The 21583-nt window shown below is 38.4% G+C and overlaps 1 protein-coding gene across 2 annotated transcripts in view; it reads left to right on the forward strand.

Moving 5' to 3' along the window:
• The window catches only part of LOC129237903 (xenotropic and polytropic retrovirus receptor 1-like), a 49877-nt gene extending 39756 nt beyond the window's left edge, over nucleotides 1-10121 (forward strand). For both annotated transcript variants that reach the window (XM_054872879.1, XM_054872880.1), the window contains exons 5-9: nucleotides 4361-4731; nucleotides 4796-5138; nucleotides 8383-8549; nucleotides 8614-8747; nucleotides 8801-10121. In XM_054872879.1, the coding sequence (XP_054728854.1) occupies nucleotides 4361-4731; nucleotides 4796-5138; nucleotides 8383-8549; nucleotides 8614-8747; nucleotides 8801-9080 (1295 nt within the window). In that variant the 3' untranslated portion in view covers nucleotides 9081-10121. The remainder of the gene's footprint in view (nucleotides 1-4360; nucleotides 4732-4795; nucleotides 5139-8382; nucleotides 8550-8613; nucleotides 8748-8800) is intronic.
• The last annotated feature ends 11462 nt before the right edge of the window (nucleotides 10122-21583 follow it).

Here is a 21583-nt window from a genome sequence, read left to right on the forward strand (position 1 = left end):
CAGCTCTCAAAAACAGAGGTAAAGATAAAAAGGAAAACGGTGCATTTTTCAGTAGCACTAACATCAAGTCGCAAAATAAGAGCAGGCGGCCAAACAATTTTTTTTCTGTTTATGTACTCAATATAGCATCGAATGCAACTGCAAAGCTGGAATCACTGCTGCTTCTGTTTTGTTAGGGCATTCGTTGAATGCGCGTGTGTGCACTTATTCCATTGAACAGGAATTGAAAATGAGTCACAAAACTGTTTGGAATCATTTGCATACTAATAATTATGGAAATGTTAATTGCATTGTCAAAATAATGCGGCAAAACTTTGAGAACTTTTTTCTTCACCTAACATCAGGGTTAGTAATTGTAGTTGTTGTTGTTGTGAGTCTTTATAGCAATTAAATATTTTCCATCCGTTTTTGAGGAGCGCTGGTGCTGTGCCAGTCTTACAAGGAAATAACTCGGGGTCGTACCGGTAGAGTCGATCCACTGTTAGGGCTTTCTTATAGCCTAGACAGACGGTGACGTTAATCGGGGTTAACAACTCAATTCGGAATTATCTCAGTAATTAAGTGCAACTAGGTTAGGTTAAGCTAGATTAGGTTGAAGCGGTTGTCCTGTGGGACATACTCAGGCTCATAGCCCATTGTGATGCCGCGTGGGGAGCTTTCCTTATTTCTCCTAAAACCAGTGTGTGTTTTTCAAAAATTTTAGAATATCTACTATTTCTGCAGAACTGAGATCTTCCAATTCGTTAAAAAATTGTCGGCCTAGAATAGCAAATCTCCGTCTGGATAGAGCAGGACAATGGCACAGAAGGTGCAAGATTGTCTCTTCCTCTTACTCATCAAAACAACTTCTACAGAAGTCATGTGCATGACAGACAATGTTCCGTTATGACTGAAATCAGTGTGCTAAGGCTGTGCTTATTTTGGCTTAGCAAAGATTCTGTGCATTTAACATTGAGAGTCGGCCACAGTTGACGGGCGATTTTGCAGGTGGCTTCATTACGCCATCTTTCGTTTGCTTTCTTTACGATTTCTTAAAGGATAAGTAACTTACATGTTTGTAAGGGTATGCCTATGTCATTGTCTATGTACTCATCGGTCAATTTGGTGCCGAGCCTCGCTAGTTCATCGGCTCTGCAGTTAGACTCAATGGCGCGATGGCCAGGAACCCATACTAATGTGGATTGACAACAAGGATTGATTAGAAGAACTTTCGATGGCAATATTGCCGAAGAAGGCCAGTTAATATCTTTGTAAATGAAAAATGATAAAACTTGTAAAGAGAAGAACAAGAAAAACTGGATGCAATGCCAGTTTGCACTAACACGTTCGAAATTTCATTAATTGTTTTGATATTGCGGAACAGTTTGAGAAACTACAATTTAATATTTTTTTAATAAATAATTATTTCTTAGTAGCAGAGCAATTAAAACCCATATTTGTTGCATGCGGTCCATTTTTTACTGACAAAACTATCCCATAAGCAAATCAGCTGTTCACTAATCCGTATAATAACCATCTGTTACACTATAATTTTAATCAGAATTAACTGCGCCGGTAATCACGAATAATGCGTAGTAAGTAAATGGAGGTTACAAATAAAATAGTTGAATGGTAGGGAATAACGACTATTCCACTTTTGGTACGACTCCGTCGAAATAACACTTTTTATTGTACTACCGCTAGATGGCCCTGCTGTTAGTACTTTAGATTTTAGATTTTTTGGGGGTTTACACTGCGACCTCCTGGTCTTTTGTCCCTTCTACTCATCACAGTACCTCTTCCGTACCCAGTTCTCTTATTAAACTTAAAATAGAGCTGGGCTGGACTGAGCGTGTGTGCCTTTCTTCCGGCTGCAAATTGTCTCAACCTTCTCCGCTAGTACTTTAGTAGCATGTCAGTACTTTATGTCACTCCTACTAAGAAAGAGCTCTGTACGGCTGCAGCAACAACACCAACCACAAAAACAACAGTCATATGTAGTAAACGTTCGCACGACAGTCAGATCTATGCCAACGTGGTTTATGAAGATTTTGATCAGAACTTGAGGATTGTGCCAGGGCAATCTTTCCGAGTAGGCAGGACTAGAATGAGTGGAAAATCTGTATCTCTGGCTTCACTTACGGTTTTCCAATATCGAGTCGGGAGTCAGAGCAGGGGTTTTCTTGAAATTAGCCAATGTATCTTATTTAAAACTGCCGAATACTGCTAATGTTTTTCAGGTAAAAGTCGACTCCTGTAAGGGCGAGCTCAAATCTCTTGAGTGTGCAGGTAAAATTTCTCTGATATGAGTTCCAGGTCATAGGAACATAGAGGGAAATGAAATTGCCGATGAGCTTGCGATGAGCTTGGTCTCAGAAACCTCTTACCCGGCTATCGGCATTCCCCTGACTGTTGTTAAAGGGGAATTACGCAATTTATTTCTTACGAAAAATCCAGAAGAGATGAACCTCCATTTCTTTATGTGCTATTTCGAAAACTTTTTGGCCCCAATACAATAAACGGAGGACACAAAAATTCTTGGGGATTCCACGCCATTCAATTTCCAAACTCGTAGCTGTGTTTACCGGTAATTGGACGATCGGCACACACACGGAAAAGCTAGGTTTACCATTTAATCTTGCAGAAGCTCTGGGGACCTTTCAGAGAAGGAGATTGTTGAGCACTTTCTCTGTAAATGCCCGGGTTTGGTTGCTAGGCGCTTAAGACCACTGTGTGCTCCTTCTTTCGACAGCCTGGGGAAGTGCTCCACTCTAAGTCCCATCAATCTTCTCCATCACATCAATAGCTCTGGTTGGCTGTAAACGGGGCTTTAGTGCTACTTGGAGAGTGACAGAGTGGTAATTCAAGCATTTCACCTACCTGGATTAGAGGAAGACCACATTTGCGCTGGAAAGACCAAGTGCTGCACGACCTGTCAACTCTCGAGATCTCTAACTCGCACCAGCGAGCGCAAGACAGAAACAGCTGGGGCGCTATTTTATGATGCCACAATATTATTGAATCCAATGCCGACTTGAAGTTAAGAATATTTGCAATTTGACGGCGAACAACAAAATAAACAATTATGATACCGCAAGAGTTCCCTTGAGTAGTGAATTTCAATTGATTTCTATTAACATTTTAATGACCCTTAAAGTGACTGTTTTTATAAGTTTCCTAGACTATATATGTGATATACGAGGTGTGACTATAAAATAACGATATTGACGATGCACAACTTTTTTTCTGCATTTACTTATCAAATTCAATATACGAGGTGTGCTCAAAAAGAGTCGCGAATTTTGTATTTTATCAAAAATTATTTATTTATTCATTAATATCTATTTTGTCCCCTTCAAAGTAGTCCCCATGAGATATTATGCACTTGTGTCAACGTTTTTTCCAATCTTCGAAGCACTTCAAAAAATCATTTTTTTTTATCTTGTTCAGCTCCTCCTCGAGGACAGAGTCCAACAACTCATTAGCAATGCTCATGCGATGCTGCTTTTGGTCGAAATTGAGCAGTTTTGGTACGAATTTTGCGGCGACCCGTCTCATGCCCAAATCATTGAAAAAAAATCGTGCCATTAGCCAATCGATAAGTCTAGGTCCTCAGCAACTTCTCTAACGGTGATACGATGATTGGCCAATACCATTTTCTTCACTTCATCAATTTTTTCGTCTGTTGTTGAAGTGCTCGGGCGTCCGACACGCCGAAACACGTGCAAGCAAAGCAGCTGTCAACAATTAACTGAACATTCAAAATGGCCGAACTCGTCGGCATGAGTGAGAGACATGAGTACCAACATATCGCCACAAAAAAATCGAAATTCGAATATACGTAACCAGAGAGAATTCAAAATTCGCGATGCTTTTTGAACACACCTCGTACAATTTTTATTCCTATCTCTGGTCGACTTTTCGTAGTAGTTTTTAATTATTTTTATAAAGTTTTCGAGCAAAATTGAGCTTATGTTAAGAAATTGTAAATTTGCTCTGAAATTCTGGAAGAGAGTTTATCGAATTGTGACAGCTGTCAAAACCATGCACATCTGAAAAATAAACTCGCACTTGAAATACCTGGTAGTTGTACTGGTATCACATTGGTCTTATAAATATTCTCGAGTGCCCAAGTGTTAAATATATCTACTGACTTGCCCGGGAGGTAGGTGCGCTTGCAGCAGGTGCCTATTGAATTATCTGCATGATAGCATCCAAGCAAAAATAGCTGCTCAACTATGTTTAAGAGTAATTTGTTGACTCTTAAGCGAGTTTTTCATTTCATGATTTTTATTCGCGCATTTTCTTCTTTCATTAAAAATTTCAAATGTATTAAATTTTTCACTTTTGTGTGAATGTAATTTTTTTACTTTCATTTCAGCGATTTTCCACGACATCAGCGGCGAAAATCTCAAGGTCACGTTTCGTCTTTATCGCGGTCCGCTACTCATCATTGAATTTATTTTCCTCATTGGCGTCAATATATACGGTTGGCGTTCGTCGGGCGTTAATCATGTGCTCATCTTCGAATTAGATCCGCGTAATCATCTCTCCGAACAACACCTAATGGAATTATCTGCTATATTTGGCGTTATTTGGACACTGAGTATGTTAAGCTTTTTATACAGCGCCAGTCTAAGCATACCGGCCTTCATTAATCCGTTGACATTGACAATTGTAATGGTGGCATTCTTGGTAAATCCGTTTCATGTATTCCATCACGACGCACGTTTCTGGTTGTTGCGCATAACCGTGAGTCATAATAGTATTTCTGCTAATAAGTATCTCCATAAATTTACATCACTTTGTTTCCTAGGGCCGCATGGTAGCGGCGCCCTTTTTCCATGTCGGTTTTGCCGATTTCTGGCTGGGCGATCAATTGAATTCACTCGCCACGGCATTGCTGGATTTCGAGTATCTGGTGTGTTTCTATTTCACCAATGGCAATTGGTTTGAGGCGCAAGATGCTACTGCATGCATGGAAAAAGATTTTCTTATACGTCCGATATTTAATTGCCTGCCGGCGTGGTTCCGTTTTGCGCAATGTTTGCGGCGTTATCGGGATAGTCGTGAGGCATTTCCGCACTTGGTCAATGCTGGAAAGTATTCGAGCACTTTTGCTGTGGTGATATTCGCAACGCTGAGGAGTTTCAATAATAGTGAGTATTAAATTATTATTTTTAGACGCGAATTTTCGACCGAAAATAATCATTATTTGCAATAAAAAAAATCAATTAAATACAATGCGCATTCTTTAAAGATGCTGGCTCTAGACCAACAACAATATTTTGTACGTTTGATTGTCAAAGCGAAGTATTGGGAAACTACAAAACTAATAATGAATTCGCCTTGCTTCATTCTGAGCTGACAGCCCGTGTCCATGTGGAAGAAAAGAAAAAAAAAAAAAAAACAAATCAGCTGATTTACCAACACCACCTTTAATAAATTCGCCTTGGTTAAATAACTATGGCACAGACACTTATTGACAAGTTTCGATACTTTACTTGTTTCTCATTTAATTTTAATATTTTTTCTAATGAAAATATCGTTCATTCTCCTATAAAAACCATTTAAATATCAAAGTTTCAAACTTTTTGATGCTTAACTGGAGGCACAATGTAGAAAAAGCTTATGTAGCTTAGTACACTTGCAAAAGGGTTATCAGTAAAACTTAGGGTTCAAAGCCTAAACTCACATTTTGTAAGACCGATTATATCATACGGAGCATTAGTAGGTCGCCTGCATTAAATAAACCGTACAACGTTAGGCGGCTAAAAACCGTAGCAGCCTGCGCAGGAATAACTGGAGTTATGAAGTCATGACCAACAGAAGCATTTAATGTCATGGTCTGTCTGCTTCCAATAGACTTACAACTACGACTAACAGCAACGAATATGGCCTTCAGAATAAAAGAAGAAAAGAAGTTTTTGGAATGCTAGGATGCTTGGTCATAGTGTTATTTAGACAGCCAAAGGTTCACTAGATACTCAACAGATTTTACCATCACTACCCTAGACTTTAAATTAGAGTTTAAAAACAATTTCCCCACGTGAAAGGAATGGGATTTGAGACAACTGCACTGTATTCAGACGAATCCTAGATGGACCGTGGCACCGGTGTATAGTCGAAAGACCTCTAAACTTTCAAGTGTTTTCGCCTGGGGAATTGGAATTGTGGAAAACTATCGGAAGTATGCATTTTTCCAGATAGTTAAGCAGCCATCTTAGCTTTAAAGTCACCTATAACAAATTCAAAAATTGTCAGACAATGAAAAGAAGAACTTAAAGCTTTAGTGCGCACTATACACACATCACTCTCATCTGGGTACCTGGCCACAGGAACATGGAAGGAAATGAGAAGCTGATTAACTAGCAACACAGGGGACACTCTATAATGAATCCGAAGTAGTAGAAATAGGCTGTCCCCAAGGCGTGCGCAAAAGGCAGATATTCTCACTTTTCTAGAATCAGGCCGTTGTCAGATGGATACCTGCAAAATAACTAAACAACAAATTCAGTACTGACGAGTTGTTGAGTACGCCACGAGCAGACATATTCAGAATTATGCCAATAATAACCGGCCCACTGGCCTTTGGGAGACCATTCCACGAAGATGGGGTGGCCGAACAACGATAGATGCAGAAGCTGCAATCAAGAAGAATCTAAGGAAACAGTATTTCACTAACTGTGTGAATGCCTAAGTATGGGTGCTCTACGACATAGAATGCTGGGAGATTCTCAATTGTTAACTTGAAAGAAATTACAGAAAGGAAAATAGACGACATAGGCAGATTCATATTCAAATCAAGATGGTTTGACTAATAAAAATCAGTGGTTTTACAAGGGTTGTATCAAAATGGCATCTTAGTGCTAATTGGGTCTGGGCTGTGTCACTCAGATAACACCTCCACCGTCACCACCGCCCCCGTCAAACTCTCCCAAAAATTTAGAGCAATCCACTTTGCAAACATTCAGCTGATGGGCCAACGTCATTCGGGATGTGTGTAACAAAATTTAGCTTGTGTTAGTGCTATACGAAAATAATCAGCCAATAACACTTCGATGCCATCTGAACAAGCACTGATTGGACGAGTGTGTGAATGCATGGGAAATGGTTATGCATGTGATAGGCTGAATCGCCGAATTTCCCAAAAAAACTGAATCAGGTACGATTTGGCATCATCATCATTATTGAAATTTTTACCATTAAAGGAGTTTTGTAAAGATCGAAACAAAAAGTAATCAGATGATGCAAGGTCAGGACTATGTGGTGGATGTGGCAAAACAACCCAACCAAGCTCCAATAATTTTTGCCGAGTGGCCAAAGATGTGTGTGGCCTTGCATTGTGATGATGGAATACAATACTTTTTCGATTTGTCAGTTCGGGTTTTTTTTTTCAACTCCGTTGTCTAATTTCGTTAGTTGTTCAATGTAGACATCAGAGCCGATCGTTCGGTTGGGTGGTAAGAGTTCAAAGTAGTCAAATTCTTTGTAATCCCACAAAACTGATAACAAAACCTTCTTTTGATGAATATCAGCTCTGATGTTGTTTGAGTTGGTTCACCTGGCCTTGATATTGTTGTAAGCAACCCATTTTTCATCGCCAGTTATCAGTCGTTTTAAAAATGGATCATTTTCATTACGTTTCTTTAGCAAATCACAGCTGTTAATGCGTTGCGTTTAATGCGTTTCTTTCAGTTCGTGAAGAACCCATGTATCGAGTTTTTGAACAAAGTTGTTTAAATGATTTCCGATGCATTTATGTGATACATGAAGCTTCTCTGCAGTCTCACGTGTTGTACTGTGACGATACGAATCGGTTATTGCTTTGATTAGGTCGCCATGCATTTCAACTGGACGACCAGCGCGTTGTTCATCTTTGAGTGAAAAATCACCAGAATAAAATTTGGCAAACCGTTTTTTTTAAGGCTTCGTCACCATAAACAGCACATAACTTTTTATGAGATAATAAAAAAGCAAAATATGACGAAAATGTTCCTTTTGATTTTCCATTTTTCAACCAACTCCAAACAAAAACCACGCAACCGATCAAAAAACGTTTTTTATTGATTGACTGCTGAATTACCAACTATCAAATAACAAAATTTGTTTTACATGTGAACTACGTCTGCAAACCTTAAAATTCAACTGAAGCCATCTGTGAGTGAAATCCGCAATTACATTGTTGCCAACCCAATAGATTCGCCTGGGTAGTGATTGATCGTAAATTTTAAAATCTCAAAATAATAATTAAATTTAAATGATTGATTTGATTCAACTCGTAATGATGGGTGACTCCTCGATTATGGATCTATGCTTTTCCCTCAGTTGCGATATTGAAACTCTCTCTCAATCACTTTTGTATCATATCTTAACTAAGAATATTTCTTACAATTTGAACAGGATACTACGCCAGCACGTTCGATAACCCCTTCACTTGGTTGTGGATTATTGCTTCTATCATCTCTTCCTGTTACGCCTACACTTGGGATATTAAAATGGATTGGGGTCTATTCGATAAGAATGCGGGCGAGAACACATTTTTGCGCGAGGAGATTGTCTACTCAACAGTGAGTGCAAATAGTAAATTGACAAAAATATTCAAATAATTCAATCTTTTTTTAACTCGCCTAGGGATTTTACTACTTTGCCATCATCGAAGATTTGGTGCTGCGCTTCCTTTGGGCCTTATCATTTTACTTGACTGAAATGAAAATAGTTAGCAGTGATGTGATGACGTCCATTACAGGCATTTCGGAAGTTTTTAGGTATTTGCACGCATAATTTCTAATTAACATCGCTAATTGCTATCCCTAAATAGACGCTTCGTTTGGAACTTCTTCCGCTTGGAGAATGAACATCTCAATAATTGTGGTAAATTCCGTGCCGTTCGTGATATTTCCATTGCACCAATCGATTCATCCGATCAAACACAAATATTGCGCATGATGGACGAACCGGATGGTGTTATTAATCGTTATACGAAAACCAATCGCCCGAAACCGAAGAAAACCAAAGATCCTGAAAAGCGCAGTTTACTACAGCCGCGTGGTTCAATGCAGGATCTTAGCATCGATATTGACGGCACGAAGAAGTTATAAATTCACTCACACACACACACACCGCTGTGCTAAAAGCAACGTCAATTTTAATAATTGTTTAAATGCTGAAAGGCGTTGACTGCTTGCCTTGCACTAAAGTTTATACTTCCATTGTGAAAATTGAAAAGAGGAAAAACTGAAAACTTGAAAAGTAAAACAAAAAAAAAAACTTAATATTAGCAAAAAAGCCATAGATAAAACATATTTAAATTTTTTTTGCCAGCCGTTCTGTATATGAACGTAAACACATATGGTTCAATTATCTCTTTGGGCATTAATTTAAGTACTTAAAGTGTAGGTTGATTCTCGTTTTGCTATTCTACCGCTGTTGTTTTCTGCAGAGCCAACCAATGTGACATTAAGTAGTAAAATTCCCATTTATTGCATTGTGAACTGTTTATTTTGTAAACATTCTACAATAATTTTAAATATATTCTTGGCAGTATTACTTATGTAAATAATTACAAATAATATTTCGTACTTATACATTTTGTAAAGTTGAGCTCTTTTGATTTTTGTTTTTATACTAACCAATTCAAAACAAATGTGGTATGTAATTGAAAAGACAAGAAATTAAAACCATTTAGACTTAGTATACACACACACACATATGTATGTATTATATGTATGCCTAATAATGTAATGATCGATAGCGAAATTATTTTTTGCCAACCCAAAGCATTCCCCAAATTGAATTTTTATCACAATGTTAAACATTTACGTAAGTTTTATAATTGTAAAAACAAAACATGCAAATCAAATCTGTAATAGTTCTTTGTTATTGCTTTTTCTACGTAATAAGCCCTAGGCGCACTTGCTGAAGTAATGAAAAATTAATCTAAATTTTTTAGATACTCATTTTATTGATGAGCGATTTTAAGAATATTGTTCAAACTGAAATAATATTGATCATCCTTCGATTGTAAGCGTAAAAATAGGTCAACGAATTATTTTAACACTAACTATTGTAATATTTACTAATACTAACTAATACATATACAATTAAATTTCATTTATACAAATAAAAAATGTGCGATTATTTTTAGATGAAAAATGTGAAAAACATTAGACTCGCGGTTGAGGGAACCCCGGATTGAGGGAACTACTCGGTTGAGGGGACCACAAAAATTCTTACATTGAGTACTCTGTAGAGGGAACCTTCAATCTAATAAGTACCGAGTAGAAGGAACCTCAAAATTTTTATGCAATTTCAGTTATTTTACAGTTATGTTAGAATGCGTATATGATTGGTATATACATATACATATATGTATATTGTGTACATTGTCCAGTGTAAAGCTATTTAGTTCGGTTCAGTGCGTTGAAACAATTGTGCGAAATAAGATAGTGATTTACTTTTGCTAGTTAACTATGAAAGCGAAAAGGTTTTTACCCCTCAAAACAAAATATGAAATTATACAAAAGCTCGATAAAGGGTTTACATTAAAATCATTGGCTTATCAATATGGTGTTACCAAATCGATCATATCACGTATAAAAAATGGCAAAAGAAAGATTTAAAAGCATCGACAGCGTGCAGCATTAAACGGAAGTCTCTCAAGAAGGGTGAGTTTGCTAATATGGAAATTAAGCTATATAAATGGTTCATCACTCAAAGAAGTCGATATATTCCAATATCTGGAAACCTTATTAAAGAAAAAGCTAAAGAACTCCATGCAAAAATTTATGGAAATGGAAGTGGCTTTAACGCAAGTTCGGGCTGGCTAAATGGATTCAAGGCTAGATTTGGAATTAGATTGTTGAAAATTTGCGGTGAAAAACTGTCTTCTGATCAAGAAGCAGTGCCAGCATTCAAGGCAAAGTTTTGGCGACTAAAAAATGATTTACAGTTGGATGAAAACCAGGTTTACAATGCTGACGAAACTGGATTATTTTGGAAATTACTGCCAGACAAAACATACGTTAGCTCAAATGAAAAAAATGCGTGCGGAAGAAAAAGTGAAAAGGCGCGAGTCACAGTTTTAGTGTGCACTAATGCAACTGGCAAACACAAATTGAAGCCATTAGTAATAGGTCAACCCAAAAAACCACGATCATTCAGAAAGCTTCCGTTGAACTACAGATGCTCAAAAAGAGCATGGATGACTGCGGACATTTTTGAAGAATGGTTCCACAATTCCTTTGTACCAGAGGTAAATTTAAAAAATTAAAATTAAATCATAACAGAGTAAATAATAAATTGAACTAAATAAATTTTTTTTTAGTTTTTTAGGTTACCACATTCCTAATACACGAGGGTCTACCAGTCAAAGCTGTTTTGATCTTAGATAATGCACCGTGCCATCCAAAACAAAAGTTATTAAAAACAGAATGTGGTTCAATTTTCGTTTTATATATGCCACCAAATGTAACACCCCTTCTCCAGCCGATGGACCAGAATATAATAAGGTTAACCAAGTTGCACTATAGAACAAATTTATTAAAATCAGCTATTGGTAAAGACGAAATAGCCGACTTTTAAAAAAAAATTACTTTGAAAGATGCCATTTGCCTTTTGACCCAAGCATGGCAAAAAGTCGATGCCGACGTTATTAAAACATGTTGGTGTCCATTACTTGACTATAAACATCCGATAGACAATGATGAGTGTATCGAGGATGATGTGCCTCTCAGTGTTTTAAGACAGCAGATAGTTGCACAACAACATTCCGAATTTGAAGAATACTCAATTTAACTGAAACTGCATTTCCACAGGTAAAAAACACAATCATTACAGTTATACGTGCACTTAACATGCCATAATTTTTTTATTTCAGTCAAACCTAAGTGTCAACGAACTAAGAATATGGACAGGAATAGATGACAATTGCGCTAATGGTACTGAAGGCGTTATCGATGATGTTAATCAACCTGTTGAGGCATCTGATGAGGATGAGGATGAGCATGACAGGCATAGAGGCAGCTGAAGCCATTAAAATTTTTGACAAAGCAATCCATTGGACTGAACACAATACCAACTCGCTCGAACACATCATTTTTCTTAACAATATCAGGGATATTGCAGTGAAAAAATCACTGGAAGCTAAGAAAAAGCAAAGTACTATATTGGACTTCTTTAAATAATATGTTTTTATTACATGAAATAAATACACTCACTGCACAAACTATGTACCTCTACCTTACATACAACAGTATTAATAAAATATTTATAATCCGCCCACTTCTGTACATGTATAATTTTAATCTCAATTGAAGGGAAAGTCTGGGTTGAGGGGAATAGCCCGTGCACGAATTAGTTCCCTCAACCTCGAGTCTACTGTATATTGTAATAAAATCTTTTTAACTTGTATACGTCTGCGTTGTTGTTGTTGTAAGAGCTTAAAACATACTACATACTTAATACTAGAAAACAACAAAAGTTTTACAACAAAAACAAAATTTAGTGCATATTTTACGCGTCAAAATAAAGTGTATAACGTACATCCGTAGCATTTTAGCGATGTTGTACCGTAAAAAATACCGTTATATTGGGTTGGGGGAAAATAAATGTCGTATTTGTGATCGAAATTTGACGCTTTATTTAACGTACTTAGAATTATCCGATTCAAGTCAAATATGCCCCGTTTTTTTTTTGCAAACTTGTTGCCATTTAGAAGGCAACATCATTATCCCCCCTTTATAAAAACCCCCCTCCTTATTTGCAAAAAACTCAGACAACCAGTTTTCGCAAGCCTCTTTTGAGGCCAACTTGGTATCACCAAGGGCATTTTGCATGGACCGAAAGAGATTATAGTCACTTGGTGCCAGGTCCGAACTATATGGTGGGTGTGATAAGACATCCCATCCGAGCTCCCGTAGCTTCTGGCGGGTCATCAAAGATGTGTGAGGATGAACGTTGTCCTGGTGGAACACAACACCATTCCTATTGACCAATTCTGGCCGCTTCTGGTCAATCGCCTGCTTCAAAAGGTCAACTTGCTCGCAGTAGAGGACCGAATTAAGGGTCTGGCCATAGCTAAGTAGCTCATAGTGGATAATTCCCTTCCAATCCCACCAAACACACAGCAAAACCTTCCTGATGGACAATCCGGGCTTGGCAATGGTTTCGGCCGGCTCGCCGCTTCTCGACCACGATCTTTTTCGCTTGGCGTTGTCGTACGTGATCCACTTTTCATCGCCAGTCACCATCCGCTTCAGAAATGGGTCAAGTTCGTTTCGTTTTAGCAGAGAATCGCAAGCGTTGATTCGGTCCAAGAGATTTTTTTGCGTCAACACGTGTGGCACCTAAACATCCAGCTTTTTTTGGAATCCAATCTACTGCAAATGGTTCCAAACGGTTTTGTGGTCTGCACCTAGTTCCTGACTAATCGAGCGAATGCTCCATGCCGGTCTCTTTGGATAATTTCAACGATTTTATCAGTCTCTACGACGATTGGCCTACCAGGACGGGGTGCTTCTTCGACATCTACTACACCAGAACGAAATCGATCGAACCAACGCTGTGCTGTGCGAATCGTTACAGTATCAGGCCCATAAACTTCACAAATTTTTGCCGCCGCCTTCATTGCAGTTTTACCTCTAAGGTAGTAAAAACGTAAAATATGACGAATTTATTGCTTGGTGGACTCCATCTTTGACGCGCTATAACTTAAGACTGAAACGTACGATCACAACACTGTCAAAGAGACACTTGTAGTACAGATTGTCGTCTTCAAATCGCCGTTTAGTGTGACCCGATGCAAAAATACAACGCAAGATATGTTTAAATGTTGCGCTCAATTGAAAAAATACGACATTACTTTTTCCCCAACCCAATATTTGGTTGTTTACTTCCTTTTTCGTTGCATTGAAACTTTTTTCTCATTGTATTTTAATTGGTTTCGATCGGCAGAGTGAACAGTTTTTGTCTACAGTAAATTAAATTCTATTATTTATTTTTTCCAATAATGGGTAAACAAACTTTGACTGATGTTAGAGAACTGGTACTAAAGCTTCGCAATGAAGGTAAAACCTTTCGTGAAATTGGCTCTATAATCAACAGAAGCCATAATACTGTGAAAAAAATAATTGACAAATACAAAAAGTTCGGCAAAGTAGAAAATCGCTCAGGTGCAGGCCGTCCAAAATTGAGACTGAAGTAAGGTCTATAGTGCGTGATGTGAAGGAAAATCCCTTTAAATGTGCAGTCAAAATATCACAAAAAGTTTCAACTGCATCAGATACTCGCGTAAGTGCCAGCACAATGCGTTGAGCGTTGCACGAAAATGGGTTACATGGTCGTCTCCCACGAAAAAATACGCTTATATCGACAGTTAATCAAAAAAAACGTCTTGATTATGCAAAAAATACGAAAATCGGGATGTTTCTTTCTGGAATAATGTCCTGTTTAGCGATGAAAGTAACTTCGAAGTATTTGGGCAGAAAAAAACGGTTAAAGTCTGGAGAACCAAAAAATAGTAAGTTAGCCGACCAAAAATTTGATAACCCCTGTTAAACACGGTGGGGTTCAGTGATGGTGCGGGGATGTATGTATGGCATTTGGAGTTGGCAATTTGGTTTTTATTGAAAGTACCATGAACAAAACAGATTATCTGAATATCAAAGCAAAATAATTTGTTAACCAGTGTGCAGAAATTAAACTTGCAAGGATCTTGGATCTTTCAATAAGATAATGATCCCAAGCACACAGCAAAAATAGTAAAATAATGGCTGCTTTATCGTACTCCTAAGACATTGGATCATCCTCCACAGTCTCCGGACTTAAACCCTATTGAAAATTTGTGGGAGCATTTAAATCGCCAAATCCGGAAAAAGACAATCTCCAATATGGATATGCTGAAACTCTTTATAAAGGAAGAGTGGGATTAAATTTCATCTGACGTAACAAAAAAAACTAGTTGAGTCGATGCCCCGAAGACTGTCTTCCGTTATCAAAGCTAAAGGGAAATCAACAAAATACTAAATCGACATCATATTTGTAAAATATATCCCTGTACACTTTACTTTGACGCTCACAGTCCATATTTCATAAATTTTTCCTGACAGCAACAATTCTTAGTGAGAAATAAATCCGAGCCGGTGCGAAAATATAGACCCAACTAATTTGGGAACCTATGCATAGGCGCGACCTCGATTGAAACCAAAGAAGGATTGAAGTGTATGTATTTTATTGGAAAACGCTATAGTTTTTGGTAGAACTACTAGGGCTTAAGGGGTCCCGGTGGTCTAGAGCTCGTAAATTTAGGGTATTTTCAGGAATTTTATTTTACAATAAAAAATAGTCCAGTCATCTGGTAGTTTGACCTGGAAAGCTTTGCGGGAGTTTTGAAACTGGATAATCTTTATAGATTTTGGGATGCTCCTTTCGAATTTCAACTTTGCCACCTCGTATCTGCGACGCTAGCGCCGTTATATTGAAAAAATGGCGTATAAAAACAGTTTCTTTACAATATCTCCATTCCGACGTATTTTATGAGAAAAACATATTTACATATATAAAATCAAACTAGAGATAATTTCCTACATTTCATGTTATTACGATTTTTTGTAAAATCAATAGTTTTTGGCGTATGAGCACCACAAAGTACATTTTAATAAGCGTTTTCGAAAAAAACTTATTTCCACACCACCTGGAGGCAAGATAAGCGGCGCGTTTTTTTTTATCGTGGTGTCCTCTGTAAGCCTAATCCACGTGTGATGCACACTTTCGAAAATTTAGCCCAATCTCCTAGTTTTACCGTTTCTGATGGACCAGGCGTTGCGAGTTCGTCTTTGGCACCGATCTAGACGTCGCTGATTGAAATCTCGTCCGCATCATCTGCGATACGATTATCAGACTCATCACATTCCTCTTCGTTGGCCGTTTCATCAAACGTTTGCTCTAAAATAGTTGCAGTTTCTTCTTCTTCATCGTAATCCAATTGCACTTGCGAATTTTTACAAGCCCCACTAAAATTTGTGCATATAACGGAGCATTTTAACTCAGCTTTTCTGCATCCACAGGCCTTCTGACATCCCTATTTACATTTACAAGAAATAAGTTTTACCAAGGATTCTGGAGCTGGGGGCTCGAGTGTCGTAACAGGAACTAACCCAGTTTTGTTTCTGTTCCATCACCATTGTTCTGCATTTTGTTCATTCCCGTACCACTGCTGAACCTGGTGATAGGTTCGGAATGAACGCTGTCGTGGTGCTGCCTCTGTCGGTGGTAGGGCGCAATATTAAATTTATTTTTATATGCTGATTTTGTGAAGCATGCATATCTGTACTCATTTAAAGACAGGATTTTCTAACTTTTCACATCACTGTAACCGTATAATTCAAGAAGAGAACGTTCTCCTGCTTTAGCAATAATCTCTGGATCGACGTTTGGATTTTTAAATACCTGAATAACCTGGTTTAAAATAGGATTTTTTCGGAGTACATTAATGAATTTCATTTTTCCTTGATTAAAGAGTGCATATGTTGTATCACAGCCACTGAATGAATGCATGCAGAAATAGAATATGATCTGCAGCTGTTTGATCTATAATACTTTCAGTGGAATATATTTGTTGGGTAATTTTACCTTTTCCTGGTTTGAGAAAGTACACCCCCTTTTAGGGAGATTTCAGCAAACATTTATATTTCAAATGGCCAAATTCCATTCCATCTGATAGGTACTCTTTACAGCCTTAGATGCGGATCGAATTTTTTGGTGGGTGTATGTATTAAAATTGTCATTTACGTTCGTGCACTCACTTGTAAGTGCAAAGCGGTTTAAATTTGCCTTATTACTTATAACTGAACCGCAATGTGGCATTTTCTCTCGCTTTCGCACACATAAAAAACCGAATTGAAAGCTTGTAATGACTACATACATAGTAGATATACTTATTTAATACATATGTAAATACTCCTTTCTGTTCGTTGTTGTTCCCGCAATGCGTATTTAACCGCTTCGTCGTGATACTGTGTCTACATAGACGACAGCGAGCGACAGTCAGTATCTGTCAAATTTAATTTACACGCGTTCTTATGGAACCGATTTTTTTGACGACAGCACAACTTCAAGCGGCAAAACTGCAAATTGAAGTTGTCGCCGAATTAAATCTATTTCTAATTTTGCCGATGACAACTCACAAAGCAAGTGTTGCTACTTAAGTAGGAACTGTGACATTTTATAAATTTCTTTATAAATCTCATAGTACTAAATCACAGAAGCATTAAATAATAATTTATCTTTAATATCCATTCCTTCTTCATTTATCCGAAACGCCAAAATGCCCTTCAGGGTGCAATAAATGAAAACGAACATCTATCGGAATCTCGAGTAAAGAAATTGAAACAATTTTGTAAAACCAGATGGGTAGAGCAGCACGAGTCCGTCGCAACATATCTTCATTTGCAACCAGCAGTGATTCGCGCTCTTGAAGTGATTTCTACTACCTGGAAAGACCAAACGACTTCGTCTGGAGCTTTTCAACTGCTTTCAGCTATAAAAACCGCAAATTTACAGATATCCATGCATATTTTGAGCTCGGTGCATTCTCTCACATTGTCCCTGAGTCGAGTACTTCAAGGAGAAAATCAAGATCTGGGAGAGGCTATCAAATTGGCTGATGCAGCGAAACAAATTTTGATGGAAAGAAGAGAAAACGCTGAGGGTGAGTTTAGACAAATTTTCAAAAGCGTGAGCGAAATTAGCGAACAATATGAAATTGAATTGCGAAAGCCAAGGATTGCGTCGAAACAGACCCAACGTTCCAAGGTACAAACTGATTCAGCTGAAGATTATTTCCGCATAACAATCTACATACCGTATATTGATTCGTTTCTGGTACAATTGCAATCTCGATTCTTAAATCACCGCAATATTTTATCAAATTTCGCTTGCCTTTTTCCCAACAAAATGCAAATTTTCGAGGAAGAGTCCTGCGCTCAACTATTCCAACCATACTGTTCAATTTTGCACGACGATTCCCGTGAAATTTGGGTGAACGAAGCACAACTTTGGCGGAAGCTCATTGTCGGAAAGGAAATAAAAAACTCACTTGAAGCACTCGATATTTGTAATGAAGATGCGTTTCCAAATGTTAACCAGATGCTTCGCGTGATGGCAGTTTGGCCTGTGACAACAGCGACGAATGAACGATCCTTGGCAACTTTGCGACGACTGAAAACGTATTTCAGATTAACAATGTCTGAAGATCGCCTGAACGGCTTAGCCTCACTCTATGTACGTCGCGATGTCAAAATCGATCCGCAAATAATTTTGAAAGAGTTTTTTTCAGTACCTCGAAGAGTTGATTTATTACATACCTAAATGTAGCTAATTATTACTTTTGACAATAAAATTTCTGTACTCTAAAAAAATTTTTTTTCTTTTTTCATTGATTACGTAACTTGAGTTTTCTGGATATCCGTCGAATACGATTATGGCATTGGATTTACATATATTTAGATCGAACGTACGTGATGTAGTTACTGCAAATAGATGAAAATGGTTCACCACGATGCCAAATGATGATGTCAGTTCTACCGACAGATGTTTCGTTGAAGGTCGAGAGAGAAAGGGACCCATCAACAAAGGCGACACATTACCCTTATACCTGCTTTTCTAAAACCTGCTATAGTAGAAGATTATTGTAGAGAAATATACGAAAAAACGTGGTGGTGTAGGTGAATATTACTTTGTGGCGCTCGTACGCCAAAAACTATCGATTTTATAAAAAAATCGTAATAACATAAAATGTAGGAAATTATATCTAGTTTAATTTTGTATACATATGTTTTTCTCATAAAATGCGTCGGAATGGAGATATTGTAAAAAAAAACTGTTTTTAGGCACCATTTTTTCAATATGGCGGTGCTAGCGTCGCAGATACGAGGTGGCAAAGTTGAAATTCGAAAAGAGCATGCCAAAATCTACAAAAATTACCTAGTTTGAAAACTCCCGGAAAACTTTCCAGGTAATTCCCTTTTTTTTTACCAAATGACTGGACTAAAAGTGAAAAACGATATTTAAATTTTTTAAACTTTTTATTTAACTTCTTTTATATACAAAAACCAAAATAATTTTTTTTTATCTTAATAATTTTAAAAATGGCGCTGAAGTCGACCCTCTCGAAAAATTGGAACTGGACGGTGTTGTCCATTTTGGCTCTTCTATTTATCTGAAACACAAAAACCAAAAAAATCATTAATCAGTGACTGTAGCTATGTCTCGTTAGGTTAGGTTTTATTGGTTACCCAGAGAGTGCGCCCCCTTGGACGAAAGCAGTGTGGTTCATCCTTTGTGATACCAGTGAAGAAAAAAACGATAGGATGAAAATGAGAGGGGTGGCGAGGGTTGACTATTTGTGGACTATGAACGGTGACTAATTTGCGGTTGTGTTAGCCGTTTTATGCTGCTGATGAAGTTCATCAGATTTTTGATATCAAGACCTGCTATGTCAGCAGGCGCAAAACAGAAGTGAGAACCAAGATGCTTAAACCTTAGTGCCGCGAGAGCGGGGCAGTTAAGGAGCAGAGTGATTCCGCTTTATCTTTCATACAGCTGACGCAAAAAGGACTCGAAGTAATTCCCGCTGATAGTGCCCCGTGAGGATGCCCACGAAATTTGAGATATGAGATTTTGTCATCCCCAGGATATCCCTCGAACGCCTCCTATCCAAACGTGGCCAGAAGGACTTCGCGACCCTACACGTTCGTGTACTTGCACAGCGTTCGCTGAGTTGGTGCATAGCCCATCCTTCCAGGAGTAGAGCGCAGGTTGTCAAGGGGATCCCGATCCTCTCCTTTCGCGGACACATTGCCTCACAGGTCCCCTGTCTGGCCAGCTCGTCGGCTTCGCAGTTTCCTGCAATGTCACTGTGACCAGGTACCCAAATTATCTTTATGTCGAAGAATTCTGATGCAATCGAGAGTGAGACCAGGCATTCCCTGACCAGCTTCGAAGCACCATAATAGAGCCTAGAGCCCTAATGGCCGCTTGGCTATCGGAGTAAATATTTACCTTCTTAACAGTTATTACGCAAGTAAGTAGCCAGTCAGCTGCTTCTTTGATTGCGGCCACCTCTGCTTGGAACAGCGTTCCGGTAACCTGAATTTGAGTTTGATGGGGAGCTCTTTGCAGAATGTGTCTCGTACTAGATAAAAAAAATTGAAATAATGGTTTTGAATTTTTTATTCTTAAAATAGGGGGTTTTTTCAGTTTTTTGATCAAAAAAATTCGAAATAATTGAAATAATAATATGATTCTAGTACGAGCGATTGCCATTGATGTTGTACGCGAAATTTCATTCGGCTGTACATTTTTTTTTTTTTTGACAACACCAGGCTGAAAAAAGTCGTTTCGAGATAAATGAGTTTAAAGTTGGAGGTACAGATGCGCGCGGACCACTATCTACCTAGTTAATGGGCTGTAGAAGCTATAATACTGGGAGTTTCAGCATGAAAATTTCACAGTATATTCTTAAGATACTATGCTACCGAAATATCGAAAAAATAAAAAATCGATTTTTGAAATTTCTAGACCACCGGGTCGCCTTAAGACAAATTCATTGGGGATGTAGCAAAAGTGACTGGATGACAGTAGATTTGACAGACGCCGTCGAAACAGCATGACCGTCACAGCTTGTCACCATTGACCAGTCCCTATTAGATAATCCTATAATACTTATATAAGCCATTATACCTGAGCGCACTAATGCACTTGTTGTTTTTGTTGTTGTTACAGCAGCATGAACATTCCCCATACATTTACGGGTAATGCTGCTGGAGCGGAAAGACCTTAGCCGGATATAAATCCAGGTCGTTCCGGTAACGTTGAAGCGACTGTCCTGTGGACGGGCACTTGTGTATTATAACGGTTGCTTGTAACTGCATAAAATAATGTAGATAGATATGTAAGTAGTAGTATGAGTGCCAGAATGCTAGGAGCGATGAGATGATTCGCTTTAGGGAGGAATTGGAGAGAATCAGAGAGGAATTAGGGTTGTTGTAACAGCTTTGGATTAGAGGATGACGGCCGCCAAGGGCCAATTACGTTCGTATTAACCGCTTCAAGTTTTTGATGAAATTCACCAGGTGTATGATATTTAAAGCCGCAAATCCGCATGTGTAGCGAAAAAGTGAGAGCCCAGATGCCTTTGCTCAACGAGAGCAGGGCAGCTGAGTAGGGGGAGGGGGGCTGAGATAATTTCACCTCATCCTCTAGACAGCTTCTGCAGAAAGAACTTGAAGTAATCCCAAATCTAACCGCATGTACCTCTAACGGACAATGTCCGGAAAGGATACCTACCAAATTCGAGAGCTGCGGCTTTGTTAGTCATAGAAGTTCCCTCGAGCGCCCCCGACTTACCTGTAACCAGAAGGATCTCGCGACTTTGTACGATTGCGCATTAGTCCAGCGCTCACTGAGTTGACGTGAGGCCCATCTTTCAGGGAGTAGATCACAGGTTCCCAGGTTCGCTCGTTTTGCGATGAAACCGTCCCTAGGGTCCCCTGTCTAACCAGTTTATCAGCCTTTTAGTTTCTCTCTATGTGTAACCGCTGTGACC

Source organism: Anastrepha obliqua, chromosome 2, assembly GCF_027943255.1.
Source record: "Anastrepha obliqua isolate idAnaObli1 chromosome 2, idAnaObli1_1.0, whole genome shotgun sequence".
In the NCBI taxonomy this organism is placed as follows: domain Eukaryota; kingdom Metazoa; phylum Arthropoda; class Insecta; order Diptera; family Tephritidae; genus Anastrepha; species Anastrepha obliqua.